Here is a 19,976-nt window from a genome sequence, read left to right on the forward strand (position 1 = left end):
TTAAAGCTGCTTCTCCCATGCCGTGCTTTGGTTTGTGGTGTGTGGCTTGTGGCATGTGTGTTGGGGGAGGCAGATGCATTCCTACCCCTCAGTGATGGTTGAGTCAGAGTGTAGCCAGCTCTGCCCTTCTGGGCCTACTGAATCCTGCAGCCATACACCGACCTGACAACACCTTCCCAGGCAGAGTGGCTGGGCAGCCTGTCTGCCCCGACTGCCTTCCTGCCACGTGTGTCTCCTCGCATCTACAGCAAGGCAAACCTCCGCAGAGACAGCCTCACTTCTAAACATATCCCTCTACTGCTGCCAAGAAGATTCCTCTCAACTCTGCTGTCCAACTCAGTGTCTTGCCCTCAGGGACAGTGAAGCCATTTGTATAGGTTCAGATTAGAATGCAACCAATGGTGGATTCAACTGTCCCCTCTCGCAAGGGATTTGAGCAGAATCCCTCAGGCTTCCAAGATCTCTAACCAACTGCTGTGCTGGAATGTCCCAACATCATATTTTGAAGAGAATAAAACCCTTTAAACATCAGAACTTCATTGCTGCATAGGTAATAATACATTATAAGAGACTGAGTCCGGTAAAGATGGATCAAAGCATTCAACACATACTTACTATGTTCATCCTTGCACCCATCACAGTATCTGTCCTCTGTCCATAAGGCATTGTTCCTAACCATCAGGAGCTCACAGTCAGACCCTAGCCACACCTAAGTGGCAGGTCCATGGTGTACACCAGTTAGGACAGAGATGTATTGCGAGTATTACTGGAATTCAGATGAGGGTAATTCTCGACTACAAACAGAAAGCAGGATGCTGAGTGGAACTGGAAAGAAAGGAGTAGTTTTTAAATGTGTGTGTGTGTGTGGGTGTAGCAGGGGCAGTAGGCAGAGCAGATGAAACTGAAAAGACTGATCATCTTCTAGGTTGTTATTGAAGAGCTCCATGCAGCAGCAGTAATGACTTGTACACATATATTACTTTATAGTTAACAGAAAAATGCCATATACTTCATCTCACCTCATACCATAGACTAGGCAGAGATTTCTCCCCCGTGTATACAACTGAAGTGCAGTGCTCAAAATCATGTAGTTAGTTAGTGGTAGAATTAGAACTGAACACAGGTATTCCGGCCCTGGGCACAGTGCTCTCTCTAGAGTTCCAAAGCATCCTTTGAGTGGTAAGGTACACACAAGCATGGAGGAGACACTTACATGGAGGGAGGATCACTGGAGACCAGCCTTGCTCAGATGCTCTGGAGCAGGGCAGGGCTTTAGAACAGTGGGTCTCAACTCTGCCTCCAGGTTAGAAATTCCGGAAGAGATTTTTTTTAAAGGACCACACCTATGCCTGACTCCAGAGATTTTGATTCCATTGGCTGGGAGCCTGGAGGTGGAATTTTTGAAAAGTATCCCAGGTAATGCGAGCGTGCAGCCAGCTCAGGAGCACTACTCGAGGGGCCCCTGTGGACCTGCTCTGCTTCAGTGTCTTTTCTGTCTTCGTCTTCCCAGACCAAGAGCCAAACCTTTGACTTCTCCAAGTCCGTATTCAGCTTTGGCAACTTATACACTGAAACGCAAAACCCTGCTCTAGTTTTGAATCACCTAGTGGCTACTCTGAATTTTCTAATTTCCACCAAAAAGAAAAGCTGCGGATCGTGAGTGCAAAATACCAAGAAATACCCAGACAGACAACAGGACATTGCCATTGGGAGCTTGACTACCCCACTGCTTCAGCAAAATCCTGCCGCTCAGATTACCCCTCAGCAGTCGGTAACCCTCAAACACTTGGTTCCAAAAGAATTAGCTCAGAACTCCACATGAAAATGCAGGGACATTTTAGAAAAGAGTTATTAAGCATAATCCCAGATCAGCAAGCCTGGATCAGCAAAACTGATTATCCTGCCATATATAAAAAAAGAACCAGTACGTCAGTGGGGACTTTTCCCATTTAGTGGAACAGCAACAACTCCTACCTTCATTTTACTGCACTGCCTCAAAATGTTCATGATGTGGTCCCAGTGAGGAACTAAAGCCAGTTTAGTGGAGATTGAGGCCCATGAAGAAAGCACATCTGGCCATCATCCGTGCAACTGAAATGGCTTAATCGACACCAGCTGACCACATTAAGTATCCTGGGCTCCTTTCCTGACGTGGGCACTGATTCAGACACAGGACTTCTAGAGACTTGTCATATCTAATCTAATGGAAAGGCACAGAACATTTTAACCCAACAGCGGATAATTGTAATGAAACGATTCTGGCCAAGAGGGCCCATTTGTAATAATGAATTCAAATCAGATTCATAGAAGCTATAATTTAGCCATAGTGAATACAACCTTCATTTTCCACATCTTCTCTCTTCCAAGAGGCAAAATAACTCAATATTCAAATAATTATTTTTACTCTTCAAGTAACCCTGTGAAGTAGTTCTGAGGAAGATAGCATTGCCTCACTTATATAAAATGAGTGTCATGCACGTCCAGAATGCAGTGCTGTCTTTGGCACATCGTTTCCTAACATCCCTCAATGCAATCAAAGACCTATCGCACATGAAAACTGGTATCTCCAAGCAAGGAAATCATTCTCTCTAAACCGAGCAATCTCTCACTGGGAAATTCAAAGTAGGACCCAGCTCTCTCCATTCCTTTGCTTTTCCTACTCGGTCTTTGGTCTCCAATGTGACTTCATTCAAGATTTAGACACAGGCTTGGGATACTTTGATCCAGAGGAGTCACATTTGAAAAGACTTTCTGTGGCTGAAGGGTGTGGGAATCATTCAACTTTTTCAAACATTCTGAATATTTGAGGCATTCAGAACACTAAATTCCCAGTGGAACATCTATAAGGAGATTAAAGAGTGACTATACTTAAGAATCACATTTTTCAAAAAGGAAAAACACAATACAAAATAAAACATGACATGTTTATCTGGGGTTGAGGTTATGGACTTCCAGAGACTGGAAGCATGGGACCAACAAATAAGTTTTTCATTGAGATGGGAACACAGCTATTAGCTAAAAAAACAATGGAAAATAAAAGAGGAGAGATTGGGACCCTCAGACATCTACAGAGATATTTATATTATTTTAAGAAACATTGTGCTAGTAATGAAATCAGAACCTTAAAACATCAGGGAATAATAAAAATTAAGTGATGAAGTAAAAAAAAAAAACAAAAACAAGAGATAATGAATAATAGGCAAAAGCATATAAAATGGAGGCATCTGCTAAAAATGAAGTAATAAAAGAAGAATACAAGAGGTAAAAGAAAAGGGAAAAGAGATTAAAATATGGACAACGTGCTGAATTCCTCTATCGGCAGGGCAAATAATACAGAAGAGGAGAGGCAAAATCAACATAAGACACGTGCTTACTTTTTTAAAACGCAACACATACAAACAGGTAATAGACAACAGTTATACTTGAACATACAAGGTTTTTTTCTCTCCACAAAGCACAAAAAGCAACTATTCCGCTTTTCCTTTTTTTCACTCCCATTCCCATTACCAAGCCCAGCTGCTAAACATTAGAATTGAAGATCATGAAAACAGGCCAGCAGCTAATAAAACAAACAAACAAACAAACAAACAAATAAAATAGAATTTTTAAAAAGTAGATGGAAGCTGGCCCTCTGCTGGTGGAACAGTCTCATTGCATCCTGAAACACAGCTCAAGTTTTTGTTTCTGGTTGAACTTTTAGGGGCAGAAAGAGGACAAAGGATCTTTGAAAGTTCAGCACTGAAGCTTTATTAAATGTTGGGCATCTCTGCAACAAGCAGGAAATTAGAAGCTAAAGAAAGGTGCAAGCCAGCATCAACTTCCCTTCACTCCTACTAACATTTACCAGAATGTTCTTGGTAAACATGCATTGTAGCCTGGGTGCTACTCCTATCTTTGAGCTGACTGTTCCACTGCAAATGTGCAACTCACAAGTCATTTCTCAGTGAGAGGACTCCCAAAACTTTTTTGAGGCAATGGAAATAGGCATATCACACTTTACTCTGGGCCAGGTTGAGGGATGCCACATGGCCAGGAGGGTTTCCCTCCTGCTATCAGAGAAGGAGTTCTACCTCTATTCTCTTTTGCCTTCTCCTTCTGGGACCCCTGATCACCACCAGACAGAATCCTGGGATCTCTTCTCTCACTCAAAAGAAGAGTCAGCTGACAACCACCCAAAGTAGCATGACTCCAAACTAAGCCTTTGTGCTTAGGAAAGAATAACTGGTGTCCCAAGAGGCCTTTCTTTCCTTCCCCAGGGTGAGGCTTGTCTAGGTGCACAGAGTGTTCAACCAGCAGAGCCAAGGGAAGAATAGGAAGGACACCCCACCCTCCTATTTTCCTTGGAGAAACCAGGCTTTTTGGCTGCAGAATCTGGGGCAGAATGTTTTATTTTCAACACAACCATCAAAGTCATAGACAGGGCAAACACATTCACCCTGTGTACAGTGTGAGCCAGAGTTAAGCTGGGACGTCCCTGAAGCTGTCTCCTAGGACCAGAACTGCCTCATTAAAGGGATAAAAGATGATATCTGCTGAGCTGGTGGAAAGTGGTGGCTGCATTTTTATTAAAGTCTCTGCTGCAGCAGGTCCAGTCCCAAAGGTTCATATTCCGAGAATCTCTACCCCTCTGCCTGGAGCATGTAAGTGATTCTCTGTAACTCATTAAGGTAAAACTAAAAGCGTTCCTATTGTGCTTTTCGCACAGGAGTGATGTCGCTGCATAAAAGCTGTATGTTTCCTCTCCTTGGCCTGAGCCTGCAAAGATGAAACTGCCCTCATAATTTATAATAGGGCCCCAAGAGCACCACATAGGGTTGACATGGATGGCTGCGTTTGAACGGACTTATAAAGCGCCCTGGCCCAGCACTAGCAACTCCAGAGCCTGGAATTTTAGGTATCTCTCTGAAAGGGGCAAGTCAGCCCATCCTGATCATTTTCCTGCCCCATCACATACCTCCCTGTCTGTGAGAGAGCCACCAAGGCACCCAGCCATTTAGACTAAGCCCCAGGGTTTCAATTCCAGGGCTCACATGTTCTTATCTTGGTCATGGAGTCACAGCTACAGGGAGTCCCGATCATGGACCTCAGTGTCCACTTATAAGATCCTGGAACAGAGAAGCTGGAGAAAATGACACACTTGTCCAGGAAAATGGGTGCCATCTGCCACCTCTCGAGCCAGTAAAGGCCCTGTCACATGCTCCAATGCCGTACACAAGCCTCCTGTTCTCTCCTTTGCCCCTTTCCATATAATCACTTACGGGGGACGCAGTCCCCCGCTGCAGACAGCTCCCTACCTGAGGGTGGCGCTCTCCCCCTGCCGGACCGTCACGTTGTCCATAGCTTTGGGGAAGGTGGCATCTCCGCTGCGCACGGGCACTCCTGTGGGTACAAGGAACAGCAGCCTGAGAGACACGACCACGAGGCACTTCCAGGGCAGGAGCAGGTACCCACAGACCCCCATCCTCGGCAGCCACAACTTCCCAGAACTCCGGCAGCGGCACGGTCCTTGTCCCCTGCCCCCCACACCAGCGGGTCTCAGGAAGTGGTGTGGGAGAGAGGAAGGGATGGAGTAAGCCAGGGGCAGAGAGAGAGAAGGAGAAGAAACGAGTCCAGGCTCTCCGGAGTCTAATGATTCGTCCTCAAATCCTGCCTCAGCTTTCCAGCCTGGCAGAACCACATGCCCCTCCTGCATCCAAAAAGGGCTTTCTTGACGCTCCCCTGGAGAGGAGGGAGGCAGCCTGGAAGGGAGAGGAACCAGGAAGGTGCAGGGATGAAGGTCACAGATTGCTCTTTCTCTGCCTCTCTCTTCAAGATGCTACTTTAAGATTCAGTTGGGCACGTTCTGCAGAGGTCTGGCATCAAAAGTTTATAACCCAAAGAAGCCAGGCAAGTGTTTCTGACATAAAGCAGATGTCATAAAAAGCTGCTGCTTCAAGGAGAGGAGAAAATGTTTTATTAGCTCACACATATGTATCGCTATATTTATAAACAGCCTAAGTCTCCGATCTGGAACCCAAAGGCGGTACAGAGTTCCCCGGCGGGGACGGCGGCGGGTTCAGCGCGCGGATCCTCGGGCGCCGTGGCCGTCCTCCACCGCAGCCGGGGCGGCGACTGGCGGCCAGCCCGCCCGCGCCCCCGGGAGCCGAGCGCCGCGCGGCGCAGGCCCGGGCGCGGGGAGCTGGGCGGACGGCGCCCCCTCCTCGGGGACGCGGCACCGGACGCGGGGACGCGCGGACGCCACGCTCAGCGGCCGCCCCCGGCCTCCGCGCCGCCTTCCTCCCGGGAGCAGCCCCGCCGCGCGCGGGCCCGGACCGCCGGCGTTGTCATGGCAGCGGCTCCATCACTGACCGCCACTTTCTCCGGTGCCGGCGCCGCGCGAGCGGGCGGACGGCGCGCTCCTCCCGGCGGGCGGGCGGGTGCGGGGCGCGGGCGGGCGCCCACCTTAACCCCCGCGCGGGTGACGCGGGTACTTCATCCGGCTCAACTCTCGCCGACCCTCAGAGCCAGCGAGAGAATGCTGCGCCCTCCCGGTGGCGCCCCTGTTTGCAGGCGGGTGGGAGTGCAGTGCTGGGAGAGGAGGGAAGGGCGGGAGAGGCACTGCTGAGCAAGGCGGCAAATTGACGCGTGCACCTTCCCTCCCCGGGGGCCAAGCACAAGTCGCCAAACCCCGCCCTGTAGAATTGAACTACGTTTCTCAAGCCAGGTAACTGAACCGGTGTGCAAGTCCACCACTCGCCTGCCCCTTCTCCACCTGGCCAAGCTACACTCCCATTCCAGGGCAGAGCTTTGTCTGTCTGTCTGTCTGTCTGTCTGTCTGTCTGTCTCTCTCTCTCTCTCTCTCTCTCTCTCTCCTTCCCTCCCTCCCCCCCCACCCTCCTCTCACTGGCAAATCTTAATTTTTTCTTCCCTCACAATATGCAAAATAGTCATGATTCCACTCCTTGCAAGAGCTGGGGGGTTGGGGGAGAGAGGTCCTAAAAAGTACTAACACTGATTTTCATAAAATCTATAATCACAACATGAAGTGGCACCATAGTGGTATTGGGAGACGACTTGGTGATCCTGAGGCCAGTGTGTCTGTTTGGGGCTCAGCTTAGTTTCTTTCAGTTCTTAACTCCAGAGCCTAGGCTTCTCTGGGGCCTGTCAAGAGGCTTTTTTTCTGGTCCCCCCTCCCGGCAGAAGCCACCCCTCATTGCATATCATAATTTAATGGCTGTCTCATCATTTAATGGTTCTGATGTGCATTTGTTTTATTGTATTCTTTCTCAAATTGTTACAATGAAATTTAATGCAAAAACAAGCTTTAAACTTTTACCATATATCACTTTTGTTGCTGAATGATGCAAAGGTGTGCTACTTGGTCACATTTATGAGGATCTGAGCACAAATACACACCATCCCTCCTTGTAAAATGGTAGCCCACATACCATTTTAGTTCTAAAGTTTTTAATTAGAGCATCACACCTCCGGAAGAAAGGATACTCGTCACTAGTTTTGCTGTATAGTGGTGTTGCTGTATAGTGGGAAACGCGTACCAGTTCCTTACCACAAAGCACATATTAATACAAGCAGGAGTGGGGCAGAACACTCATCCTCAAGTTCCTGGGCTACAGGGCTGAGAGGAGTAATGAAGCTGAGAGGAGAGTCTGAGTTCTGAGATAGCAGCCAAACCACTTATTTTGGGTTTTAATAACACAAAACTTCCCTAAAGATTTGAGTGGCCCTGGGTACATACTTTGCACCTAATCCTCGAAACTCTGAGATGCTCTTGTCAATTATTACTGGACTGGAAAGGCTTTGTCAGTTCTGTAACCTGTAAAGCTGAAAACATGAGACTCTGCTTATGATTTTCTCCAGTTACAGAGTTTTGTATCTTGAACACTGGAGGTGGTAGCAGTGGGGTTGGGTTAGGCTGCAATTCCTGCCACTTGGTTGTAGGGTACTCAGATGACGTTCCCATGTCCCTGTTGGTTCTAGTGTTTCTTGGGAGATGTGAATGAGGACAGTTGCTAAATGCTGAATCAGTTTGTGAAGGATTGTTTCCGATGGAGTTATTGGGGCAGAAAAGAAAGGACAGAGCATGAGATTCCACATGAGAAAAGAAGCGCTGGGCCAGAAAAAGAAGAGAAGGTGAGGTTGGTTAAAGGGAGGCCTTATGTAGTCCTAATAGTTTGTAACAAATCCTGTCCTTGAAGAAGGGATAAATCAAGTATCCATTTTTTTCAGGGCTGGCTTCCTTCAACTATACATAACTGGAGTCCTAGGGAACAGGGTTTTGTGTCTATTCTGTCTGGTAAGTTGGCTTCCTAGTTCAATATTTGTGAGTGAGCAAATGGGCTAGTGAATCAGAGAAATAACTGCATAAAGTTTGCTCTATGTTAATCTAAGTCTACAATTTTGTCAGGGAGATTTCATTCAGCTGTAAGGCATTGTGAGACGCTGGTATATCCATTTCTAGACTAGAAAGCCAAACCAAATTGAAATGGGAAAGAGAAAAAGAGGTGAGTTGCACCATGAACAAAGTAGTTTATATCAGGAGTTTTCTATGAAATGCTTAGCTGAGTACCACGATAGGGAGACCTCTCCACCCCCCACCCCCACCCCAGTTAAACTACTCTTGGATATATGACAACATATATAAAGACAAATTCTGTGAGGACAAATTAGAGTACTGACTTAGGGTGTTTGTTCTGAAGTCGGGTTGTCTCTTCAGACTGACTCTTCACCCTTCACCTGTGTGCATTGTACCTTAGAATATCTATCTCACCATTTTTGTAGGGCTTGAGGGTGTCTTGAAATGTCTCCAAGAATTTGTTTTAAGGTTTGGTAAGATCACAGACATGGAGACAACTGCCTTGGAAGAAGTTTGTTACTTGGCATTCCCAAGAATGGGGTGCACATCATTCCATGTTGGGCCACATGGGGGAAGCAACAGGCTGAGTCAGGAAGCATAAGGAGTAAGGGGAAGCCAAGCTCAGAGCTTTTATCGTGGTTTCCACAAGAAGGAACAGGTGAGGCAGGGTAGACAAGCTTGAACAAGTTTGGGATTGGCGTGTTTGAGTAGTTGTGGCAGGCTCTAGGCTATAGGAGTGGTCTCTAGTTGTCTAATACCTGGCCCTATCTGCACAGGGGACATATTGGCATGCTCATGAATGATAGTTGGATAAAGGAGGTGGTTGGGGATATTGGTTGGTTTGCATATGAAAGAGGTGCTGAAGGCAAGTTGTTTGCTATCTCTAGGAATTAGCTAGCTCTGAGATTAGCAAACCCACAAGATGTCTAAGCATCATAAAATACAGAAAATTAAAAAAGAAAAAAAAACATTAATACAGGGTAACAATTAATGAGGTAACACATGCAACACATCACCAAAGGAGCTGGCACATGGGATGTGTTTAGTCACCATAAATTATGATTATATAGCATAACTCTCACTTTCCTTTGTTCATAACTTGCGATATGTAAAAAGATGTCATTAAAAGAATGTAAATGCTCTATGTACAAACTAGAGCTTCAATTGAGACCTATAAACATAGGCAATGGTGATGGAGAAAATTGAAGAGGTGAGGAGCTTATTTTGGAAGTATCATAAAGTTTAGGACTTCCTAAGAGTTTGGATGTGGGCACTGAGAAAAAGAAAGAGATGGAGGATGACTCCTAAATTTGGGTGGTAATGGGGTGGTACAATTATCTGAGATCGGGGTGACTCCAGAAGGAAAAGGAATAGAGAGACAGGAGTTGAAAGATTGAATAAAAACTCTATGAGATAGCCAAATGGAGATGTCAGGATGGCAGTGGGAGAAAGGAGTCTGAAGCTTACAGTGAGGACTGAGGATACTAATGTCTCATATAAAACCTGCTTTCAAGCTTACTGGCAAAAAAAAGGTGTAAAATTCTTTCTGAAGTGTGTGTATGTGTGTGTGTGTTGTGTGAGTGAGTGAGTGAGTGTGTGTGTGTGTGTGTGTGTGTGTGTGTGTTGGGGGGCGTATTATCAATGGAACCCACATCCCAGATCTAGAGACCCCTCTGCCTTCGTTGCCTTTGTATGTTAGAAATAGACCCCCTCCATCTTAAACCTTAGAACCTAAACTATTCCACTATTTTCAGTTTGTCTCTTAATATATTTCTTTTGTTTGGTCACATCTCAGCTTTCAAGAGTACATTCTAAGATTGTTTGGGAATGAGGCCATGAAGTTATCAGTATATTTTTAAGAAAATGCTGCTCACTTACCCTTAATGTGTGTCACTTGACCCAGGAGAAAGCTTGTGTCTGCTGTAACTTACCTACTAGGATCTACCTCCATTGAAAGTCCTTCCTTGTTTTACAGTGTAGTGGGTAAGACTAGGAAATGGGTACTGGATTCAGAGTTTTTATTCACTCTTTCAACCCCTGCCTCTCTAAACCTATTCCTTCTGGAGTCATATCCACTACAGGTAATTGTTCCACCCAGTTACCAACCACTTCTAAAACTTGCTTCACAATGTCCTTCACTTTGCCAATCCTCAATTTCTCCATCTGTAAACAGAGGCAATGAATGTGTACAGTATGTGTGACTGTTGGAGGAAATACTTCATGTAAATTAATCAGCATCCTGCCTGGCACTTAGTAAACGTTAGTTCTCATTACCTATAGAAAGTGGCCTAATTCCCCCAACATCACAGGTGAGGATGGCTATTGGGGAATTCTGGATCCAACAGAAATGTCTGAATTTACCTAATGAAAATCATATCCATTTGTAAAAGCAATTTCAAACTGTGTGTTATTCATAAATAAGCAAAAGTTACAGCTTGTGTTTATCTGAGACAAGATTGTACCCAGATGCTCTGTGTGTACATTAGGAAGAAACATGAAGTAAAATGCCTGTGTATGGTATGTATTTATTATAGAAACCTACCTAACTCACTAAGGACCCAGTGGGTGGAAGGAGTGAGGAGGCATTGTGGCTTAGCTTGAAGAAGTTTGCTTTCTCTGGGCTCTCAGAACATGGCAGTGTAATAAACTAGAAAGGTATGCTAGTGAACGGAGAAGCAAGGATTGACTGGGCCATCAGTTTTTTGTCTCAAGGAAGTTCTGAGAAATGGAAACACAGTACTTTGGATGAGACACAAGTAGTGTCCTCTTTAAAATTCAAAGCAATCTCAGTATAATAGCTACTTATGTGATCAGTGCTAGATAAAAATGAGGGACATCTTTTTGCGTTGTCTTTTTGCACTCTTGCAAACTGAGGCAAGTACATGTTAAATATTTTCCTAGTCTGCTGCCGACCTGACGCCAGCTAGATTTCAGGTCAGGTAAATTGTAATGTGCTCCTCTTTTCTATCAGAGACTACATCACATCCTTTCTAACACGAGATTCGTCTGCTTGGGCTAATGAAAAGTACTAATATTGGTCATGAATAAAAATTCAAGCTTCATATACCAGGTCTGCCACTTATAAACTCTGTGATCTTGGGCACATTACTTATTCTGAGTTTGTAACTTCTCATCTGTAAGCGGGGTTAATAACAGCTTCCTTACATGTGAACGCTTCTCCTGCAGTCCTGGCACAAGGGCAGCTATCAGTGATGGCTGATATCATTTCTTCTTCACTTTGCCAAAATGACAGAAACTGACCAGAACAAAAATAACTCAATGGACAAACAAAACCAACAATAACAACAAAAAACATAATGCACACAAGATTTGCACTATAAAATGATCTGTATGAGGTATTCCCCAGAATGATATTGTGATCCACTGATAGCTGCAGAATCCAGGTAATACAATTCCAGGTTATGATCTTCCTCTCTTTCCTTCAAAGTGTTTGTGTGCCTGTGCATGTGTGTAACTGGCTCTGTTCCTTTAGAATTGAAAGGTCCCTGCGAGCAGGGTGTTGGCTTCGCTCATCCCTGATTCCCCTGCTATGAGCTAGAGTAAATAAATACCAGCAGACATTTGCTGCATGAGAGAACCTATGTCTACTCTTCATAGTCTGCGGAAAGTTAAGGAAAAGGACAGCAGAGGATCCTACTGCATTCCCACCAGGGACTCTTCTTACTACACTCTCATTTCCTCTCTGGCCCCCAAACTCCTCAATGGTGTGACATCACAAAGCATCAACTGTGTTTAAGCATCTCCTTCTAGAAAGGCTGGAGAGTCCTATAAAGGGACCCATTTCCACAAGCCATACAATAAAATCAGGCTCATTACTTTATAGTCACACTCCATATACTTCTACAAATCAAATAACAAAAAACATTATATTGAGACCTACAACCCATAAAATGTGTTTTTTAAATGTTCATTAGGAGCTATTATAGTCTAACCCCTCCTGAGTCTCACTACAGCTTCCATTGTGACAGATGGAAAATGGATCATTCCACCCAGAGAACCAGAGTGTGGAAGAGAGAATGTGTGTCAGGGGTCAACTTGCCTGGCTCTAAATCTGGACCTGTCACTTAGGAGCTGGGACCTTAGGAAATGGGCCCGACATTTTGGAGCCAAAGTTTCCCCATTGGTTAACTGGGCAACCCTATATTTTTCTCTCTTTGAAGAATTAAAGTCTTATGGGAGATACCTAGTGGAAGGGTTGGCATATAGTTAAATGTTCAGTAATTAGGTGCTCTGATGCTATTTAACCTGGGCTATATCCCCTTCCTGCTAAAATGAACCTGATCTCTCTTGGTCTTAGAGAGGAACTAAAACTTGTATTTTATATTATGTATTGGTTACTTGAAATCTTATTTCATTTGCCAAACTTTTATTGTTTATTTATTTATTTATTTATTTATTTATTTATTTATTTATTTGTGGTTAATTCATTCTTTTTTTGACCAAGATTCATTGACTATCTAGGCACTTTGCTGGGCCTGGGGATACAAATAATGCTATTTACCTGCCCACACAAGAAGTTTATAATCTAGTAGGGTAAATAAATCAGTAGTACCACACGATAAGATTTAAAATAAAATTATGGAAGGATATGCAACAGCTCAGAGTTGGATCATCTAAATTAGATTACTGTTTTTGGAAAGTTGCTGACTCCTAAATTCCCTTTCAAAGACGGAGTAGAATTGAGGCTGCCACTTGGTGTCTGATAGTGGCAACTGAGTGGATGATATTACCAATCCTAGAGAAATATTAAGAATAGTCAATACTGAGTGGAGGGTGATGAATCATAAATATGAAACATGAGGCGATAATGAAACATCCAAGTAAAGATTTTTGTTGGCATTTGGGTATTTAGGTGTTGAGCCTGAGAAAGATACAATATTTAGAATTATAGATTTTGGAATCATCTTAGTATAAGTGGGGTTAAAGCCCTGGGTACTAATGAAATTGCTCAGCAAGAACGATAGAGTGAGAAGGAAGCATTAAGTGAGAAATCTGGATAACACAAACATTTAAGACAGGAGTGGAAGAGCTCGGGAAAGATCATGCCAAGTGGCCAGAAAATCAGTAGGAAAATCAGGAATCAAGAACCTGGTAAAATCAGGGAGGAGACTAAGATGAGCAGGTAAGAGTGTCAGCTACGAGGGAATGCAGGTCAGTGAACAATGGGTGGTCATGCTTTTGGTCTGGCACGGTGGAGGACACTGGTGACTTTGGCAGAAGTGGTGTCACCAGAGCAGAAGTTAGGCCAGAATGAGCTGAGGGATGACGAAATCCAAGGAGAGGAGAAAGCAAGTGTGGCCCGGGCTTTCCAGCTCAGCTGGGACAGAATGCGAAAGGGGAAGGTACAGGCTCTAACTGGACAGAGATGTGGGCCTGAGGGAGGCTAGTGTTGTGTTTTGTTTTATTTCATCTGCAGTGTGAGAGACTTGAATACTGATATACGGTGACCGAGGATAAGAGTTCCTCGGAGGTTTTGTAGACCCACCGGTTCTAATCACAGCATTGTGTGTGTGCCTAATTTTTAATAAATATGCATAGGATGAATTGTTTCAGGTAGGAAGCTCCATCTCTGAACCCACTCAGAAACAAACCAACCAACCAACATTTAAAAAATAAGGACAGTGACCATCATCATCATTATCATCCTATTATATGCCAGACACTAGTGCGCACACCTCATAGATACTATCTAATGTAATCCTTTTAACATTTCTATGAGGAAGGTACTATTATTATTAGACTAAGAAACCAGTGCATAGAGAAGAAAGATTACTCCTACTCATTTCTAGGAAACCAAAGTAAAAAATGCTAAATGTTTTCCTGCCTACCTCACAATTCACTGTTGTATCACTGGCACCCACAACAGTCCCAGGCATACAACAGACTGTCAATAAATATTTACTCAATTAATAATAAAAATAGTTATGTATCTCCAACCCAAACCCTGCAATTTCACAGATAATATAGCTATTCAAGATTCACATACCAAATATTAGATAATCAACGATACTTGTCCTCGTTTGGACATTGGTTGAGATTTTATTGGCAGAAATTCAGCTTGAGGTGAAGAAGAAGAATGAGAGTAGTTTAGTTTGTATCATTAAAATTTCTGTGCCCATACACTGCTGATGTGGGACCACACTATGGTTTATAGTATAAGAAGCTCATCATGGAAGGAAAGCAGGTGGCTGTACCACATGGCTAAGAGGCAATATAGATAGGCTTCAGATATTAGTGTTCTAATTAATAAAACATAACCATGTTAATCATAAACAAAGCTTCTGATTTATATAATCATAGTGGTGCATGGTAACTCAGCATAAAGAGTATGCCTCTCATAAAGTATTAAATCACAGAGTCCAGCCTTTATTCGTTTATGTGTATACATTCTCAAGCTAGCACACGGGCACGTGTGTTCTGGTCACATTTTAAAATGTATTCTCTTTGTGTGTGTGTGTGTGTGTGTGTGTGTGTGTGTGTGTGTGTGTGTGTGTATTTTGGTCAAAGAAGTTTGAGTATTTTGTACCAGACAAATTCTGCTAAGCTATAAACATCATCACTACCACCACACAGATTTCTGGGATTTGTCTCTGAACAGCCTCTTTTCACCACCAATAACCCCTCCTCCAACCGCTTAGCACCAAAAGTTTCTCTGTGATTTCAAAATTTCTGATATCCTCCCACCTGTTCCAGCTCTGGGTCACCTTGCTGGATGGATTCAATATGACAAAGACTGAGAAAGAAAAAAACAAACCAACAACAAAAAAACACACCCAAAAAAACACCACTACTCTGGATCATGAGGCTCTAAACTTTCTGTGGTGGCAAGAAATGCAAGAAACACAGTCCAAAGAACTAGAACGGGAGAAAACAATCAACTGTTGACCCTCCCTCCTGTAGGCATCAGAAAGTCTTGGGAAAGTGAAAGGGAAAGGATGTGGCAAAGAGAAAGCAGAAGAAAAGGCAAGTAGGGAGCATTACAACAGAGAGGAGGATACATTGAAGTATCATGTTAGTCAAAGTTCTCCAGAGAAACACAACCAATAGAATTTTATATATATATATATATATATATATATATATATATATATATATATATATATACACACACCTTATATATTCTCTCTCTCTCCTCTCTCTCTCTCTCTCTCCACACACACACACACACACACACACACACACACACACACACATATACGGGATAGACTATAGAGAGAGGGTGTATAAATTATATATACGAGTATATATACTAAAAGAAAGAAAGAGAGATTGTTTAATTTTAAGAAATTGGCTCATGTGATTGTGGAGGCTGGCAAGTTCAAAATCTGCAGGGCAGGCCGGCAGGATGGAGATCCATCCTGGGTCTGGGTCAAAGTTAATGCTGTAGTTCAAATCTGAAGGCTGTCTTCTGCCACAATTCTCTCTTTTTCAGGGGAGGTCAGTCCTTTTCCATCAAGGCCTTCAACTGATTGAATGAAGCCCACCCACATTATGGAGGGCTAACTGCTCTACTCAAAGTCTACTAATGTAAATATTAATCTCTTCTTAAAAATAACTTCACAGAAACATCTAGAATCCTGTTTGACCAAATAGGTACTGTCACCAGCCAAGCTGACACATAAAATTAACTATCACACATCTCAATGTTCCTTCGCAGAAACCTTCCTAAAATGATTAAAAGAAATATTTCTTCAGGAACACCATTGAAAAGGAAAGAGAGGAAAAAGCCCCTCTACCCACGCCCCAAATAGTTTTATCATGGACAAGCTAATGCCTAACTTCTCTTTCTCAAAAGACAAACCCTGATTAGAGTTTAAAGAATTCCAATTGCAAAACATTTGGGAGACTTAGTGCGTTAGTGTGAATGGACTTTACGGAAAGCGCAATTTGCTGTTCCCTTGCACAAGTAGGGGAAGAGGCTCTAAAGCAGGGTGCTACAGAAACAAGGCATTAGATGCCATAGAGAATGAAACAGAAAACAGTACAGAGAAGCCAAAATAACTTGGTGCACTTGGCTTCAGTTTATCTAGCTTTGCTTTTTAGTGGGGGAGAAATCAGAATCTATGTACAATAAGATTACATGCAGGCACAGTTGTAGAAGTGCCTGCTTGAATCTGGGGTGGTAGAAAGGAAATTGGGAGAAGATACTTCAGGAAAAGCCCTTGTAAGAGAGGGAAAAAATGAACTCAGCCCTGTCTCATCTCACACAGTGATCTCAATTGTTTCTTTCAAAATGAAATTGGGCGACTGCCTGTATTGTGTTCCAGAACGGAACATCATCCAACAGACTCACTGTTATGTGGCAAATCCCCAACCATCAATTAAGGAATGGAAATAGGAACATGTGTCTGTTCATTCTAAAACTGAGTTTAAACACACTGATTGGACTGCTTGACCTTTAATCATAAAAATTAAACTTCTAGGAATAGAGCACCAGAGAGAAAATTTAGACTCTACTACTTGTACTGTTGCTAATAATGATAATAATAACAATAATAATAAAATAACACTTTCTGGGAGCATACGGTATACCAGATTCTGAGATAAATGATTTCTATGCATAATCTCACTTAGCTTGCCAAGAATTCTAATTTTACAGGTAGAAAACAGAGGCTCAGAGAGGGTGATTTATATAAGATCAGTGTTAAGAGGCAAGATCTTTCTCTAAGGCCCCAGTCTTTTCCTTCTTACCACGGACATATCAGAAATTTGGTTCTTTCTGCCTATAGAAATTCCCTTTATTAAGAAACTGGGAATCCTGTGTGTCTGAAAAGCACAACTGTTGTGGTGGAAGTGGGAAGCTGGGGTGAGGCCAGTAGCAGAGGTTGAGGACGGCAGAGGATAAGAGTGGAACAGAAAACGAAGGCAAGATGGGATCCCTGTAAAAGCACAGACTGCTTCAGCTCAGGGTAAAGCAAGACTGTGAAATAAAACTGTCTTCTGCTCTATTTCCCCCCACCTCCCTCCCGCTTTCCATCTGTGTGTCTCTTCCCTTTTTTCTCTCGCTCTGTCTCTTCTCCCCTTGCAAATCTTCATCTGCTAATTTCCATCCAACATGTTTATGAATTAATTCCAACATTTTTCTCTCTCTGTCAAGATATTCTGCTTTCTAACCTCCCCCACCCTTTGACAATGTGTGCATTTTATTCCATAGACTGTTTTCCTGACAACTCCCAGATGTAGTTATTTGCTCTGACATCTTTGTGTATGCAATCAACCCATGTCCCTGAGGGTCTGCAGAAAAGAGAGACCAGGTCTGCAGCTGGACAGCCTTGTAACCAGTGGTGTAGTGCAGTGGGGCTGAGGACCCAGGGGGCCTGCGAAAGGAGAAGCAGGGGAATAAACATTCTGTGGCGCTGGTAACCAGCAGCAAAGATCCTCAGATTCGGAAATAAGGCATATGCCTTTCTTCTGCAAGTGGCAAAGGTTTGTCAAAAATGAATCCTCATCATTCTCATCTTAATTAACACAAACTAATGGTGCTGGGCAAGCGGTTCTAAAAATAGTTTTCTTGACAAGGTATAAACTGAGACAGTTACACAAACAGCACATCAAGCTATCTCCCAGTGAAATACCTATGCTTCTAGGCAGGCGGAAATGGTTAAAGAATAGATTCTGAGGTTTTCATGTCTTAAATCAACCAAGAATAAGTTCATTTTAAGGATGAGCAACACAAAGAAATGGGTAGTTCTGAAGAGCCAAAGAAATAAACAAATAGTGTACAGAGTGTTGGGTGTAGTACTTTCTATACCTGTTTACAGCTAGCCTGATTGATTGGTGGATTGATGGATACATTTAAGGCGGAAGAGCCAAGAGAATGCCCTTTGTAGACTTGGCAAGAGGGGGAAGCCAGCACCAACCCCATTGATATGAGATGTAGGTAATTCCATCACATAAATATGCCCAAAGAGCTGGTGTCCAGGGACTGAGCACACCTGAGTGTTAGACTTGGAGAAGTCACTTTGTCTTTCCTGTTTTTGGTTCCCTCAACTGTAAAATAAGTCATTGGACAGGAAGATTTGCAAATCCCCTTTCAGATGTAGTAGCCTATAAATCCATGACCATCACCGGACCACTGGCCTTTCCAGGAAAATGTTCCCATTTGCATCTCTCTCTGCTTTTGTCTATGCTGCTTCTCCCGTCTGAAACACCCTTTTCTGCAGATCAAATTTCAAAACTCATCTTCAAGGCCCACTTCAAATGTTACCCTCCCTGGGCAGTTTTCCAGTTTCCTAGGCATAAGTAATTCCCTCCTCCTTTGTACCTCCTCAAAATTGTATCCTTCCTACTATAATCTTACTACAATACATTTGACCTAGTTGAGCACAGGACACTTTCTCTTTGCCTCTTTATTGAGAATCAGGTCTCTCTCTATTCTCAGTACAAAGCACAATGCTCAACAAAGAGTACATGCTCGATAAAAGTTTGCTAAATGAATGAGTGTGACACTTTTCTGCAGGAGGTCCATTTTCATAGTGGCATTTGTTTTTAACTGGATGCTTGTAGCACTGCACAATAGAGGGCTGAGGAGGATTCCTGATGAATCATCTCAGGAAGAAAACTGAACAAGAGGAAAGAGAAGAACAGAAACTAGCCCAATTATCTTACCCCATTGGGGTTGGGCTCTGCCTGCCTGTACACCCCCTCCCCCACATAAAGGAGAAGACAACTCTTTCCAGACAAAAGGAGAGTGTGTTTGGGAACTCACGTATCTTTGCAATTAGCAAGCTCCCACATGGTAAACGACTAATTTTGCTTGTACATCAGCCGTTTGCCTAATCAGTGATTTCCACTCAGAGCTTGAGGAAAAGGGTTTAAGTCTAGACCATGGTGTGAGAGAATGGAAAATTGTAGTCTAAAGGAAAACTCTGACTGTTATTCTTATATTTGCTATTGAGAGGGCACCTAATTAAGGACATCATCATTTATTGTTCGTAGATTCTCCTTTGATGTGCAAATCCATCTTTAAAACAACTTTTCCCATTTGCCCTAGCTTTGCTATTGCACCTGCATTTTTCTGACCTTAAAGATAACTCACCTTCCAAGAGAAGGCCCTACCAAAGACTAGAGAAATAACTATTTAGATCCATTCACCAGCAGATACTTAATTGCATTCAAATTGTCAGTCTTTCCTTTATTTTGTACAACATTTACTTTAAATCAGGAGCTGTCCACCAACTTTGCTTTTTCCCTTCAGCACCTCTGGCCTCAGGAGCATCACACCCCCATGGATTTGCCTTTTCCCAAGTATATGAGAAACAGACAGAGACTGTTTTATCTGCCAGACAGAAGAGCAGCCCTGCTTGACAGAGCAGGGGATTTCCCTTGACATGGGGATCTGCAGATGCGGACCTACTCTGTGATGCTTGAACTGTCCCTGTGCCCCAGACCTGGGACATTAGTATGACATTATCCACCTCACATTTAGCACCTCAAAGGCATGATGGGGTAGCTTCAGGTTACTTGGGAAATCTCTATGTCGTGCAATTTTGGATTAGAGAGGGGCATTGCACATCATCTTGCCTAACCTGAAGTAAATGCTAAAAGCCCGATGTGCTATGGCTGACTTGTGGTCATCCATGGAAATTTGTTTGGAAATTTC

The 19,976-nt window shown here is 43.4% G+C and overlaps 1 protein-coding gene across 8 annotated transcripts in view; it reads right to left on the reverse strand.

Moving 5' to 3' along the window:
• The window catches only part of OPCML (opioid binding protein/cell adhesion molecule like), a 1,299,542-nt gene that overhangs the window by 610,461 nt on the left and 669,105 nt on the right, over window positions 1-19,976 (reverse strand). For 3 of the 8 annotated variants that reach the window (XM_081036600.1, XM_081036599.1, XM_081036601.1), the window contains exon 2: window positions 5,295-5,379. In XM_081036600.1, the coding sequence (XP_080892726.1) occupies window positions 5,295-5,379 (85 nt within the window). Of the gene's footprint in view, window positions 1-5,294; window positions 6,083-19,976 lie in introns of those variants that run through there. The other 5 variants (XM_081036598.1, XM_081036597.1, XM_081036596.1 and 2 more) reach the window with 4 other exon arrangements.

The sequence above is a fragment of the Rhinolophus hipposideros genome (assembly GCF_964194185.1).
Source record: "Rhinolophus hipposideros genome assembly, chromosome: 24".
NCBI lineage: Eukaryota > Metazoa > Chordata > Mammalia > Chiroptera > Rhinolophidae > Rhinolophus > Rhinolophus hipposideros.